The 1,343-nt window shown below is 42.9% G+C and overlaps 1 protein-coding gene across 1 annotated transcript in view; it reads right to left on the bottom strand.

Annotated features, from left to right (window-relative positions):
- Positions 1 to 1,343, bottom strand: part of LOC106876521 (E3 ubiquitin-protein ligase MIB2) — a 12,352-nt gene that overhangs the window by 2,472 nt on the left and 8,537 nt on the right. Inside the window, exons 5-6 of the mRNA XM_014925103.2 lie at positions 1,295 to 1,343; positions 411 to 482 (exon numbers count right to left, since the gene is read on the bottom strand). Of these exons, the coding sequence (XP_014780589.2) occupies positions 411 to 482; positions 1,295 to 1,343 (121 nt within the window). The remainder of the gene's footprint in view (positions 1 to 410; positions 483 to 1,294) is intronic.

Below are 1,343 nucleotides of genomic sequence, written 5' to 3'. Positions count from 1 at the left end.
CAAGTAGCTTGCTTCCCAACCACATGGTTCCGGGTTCAGTCCCATTGCGTGGCACCTTGGGCAAGTATCTTCTACTGTAGCTTCACTCCAACTAAAGCCTTCTGAGTGGATTTGGTAGACGGAATCTGAAAGAATCCCGTCGTATATATGTGTATGTGTGTGTATATGTTTGTGTGTCTGTGTTTGTCCCCCCACCATCGCTTGACAACCGATGCTGGTGTGTTTACGTCCCTGTAACTTAGCGGTTCGGAAAAAGAGACCGATAGAATAAGTACTAGGCTTCCAAAGAATAAGTCCTGGGGTCGATTTGCTCGACTAAAGGCGGTGCTCCAGCATGGCCACAGTCAAATGACTGAAACAACTAAAAGAGTAAAAGGGAAATAAATCGGGTGTTGCTAAGGTATACTCACCCACTTGCCACCAGTTAGTTCCTAAATTCTTAGCCACTCTCAGGAGATCTTGTTCCTCCACTTTTGAACTCTCTGAAATAAATAGTTCCAAGTTTTATAATTTACTGTAAAATTTCCTTCTCTCTATAAATAATCTATAGTTTATTACTGTCAGACATTCCTATCATCAATGGTCAACTGGTGACCACTATGATTTTGGTCAACATTTTACTTTCTATCATGGTCCCACATAACTGCTCAATATTTAGGTCCACAACAAAACAGACCAACCTTCCTATATCCCCCCCTCTCTCTCTATTAAGGCATCCTACATAATCTAACAACGTTGCAATTATGTCATTTAATTCGATTTCACTTGCCTCAACAGGTCTTCGCAAGCGGAGTTTAGTGTCCAATGTAGGCAGAAACGCATCCTGGTAGAGGCTTTGGATTTAGGTCTCACTTGGCTTGCCGTGTCTTCTCATGCACAGCATATTTCCAAAGGTCTCGGTCAGAGGTCATTGCCTCGGTGAGGCCCAATGTTCGGAGGTCGTGCTTCACCAACTCATCCCAGGTCTTCCTGGGCCTACCTCTTCCACAGGTTCCCTCAACTGCTAGGGTGTGGCACTTTCTCACACAGCTATCCTCCTCCATTCTCGCCACATGCCCATACCAACGCAATCGTCTCTCTTGCACACCACTACTGATGCTTCTTATGTTATCTCAGTGGATATTTTATGATATTTCAGTAATATCAATATCTTTAATAGATATCACTTTACAGCTAACTGTTCAATTGAAATACAGGCATGGAACCTGTCCTTTGTCATTCTCACAAACAAATTATGCCCCACCTGCAGGTAAAGTTTATAGAGATCAATTAGCTGCTGTTATTTTACACTTACCAACATTCTGTGATGTCTTTGGGACTTTCTCTCCAGACTTTGGAATCTC

Source organism: Octopus bimaculoides, chromosome 30 (assembly GCF_001194135.2).
Source record: "Octopus bimaculoides isolate UCB-OBI-ISO-001 chromosome 30, ASM119413v2, whole genome shotgun sequence".
Classification (NCBI taxonomy): domain Eukaryota; kingdom Metazoa; phylum Mollusca; class Cephalopoda; order Octopoda; family Octopodidae; genus Octopus; species Octopus bimaculoides.
This window is presented reverse-complemented; position numbering and strand designations above follow the sequence as displayed.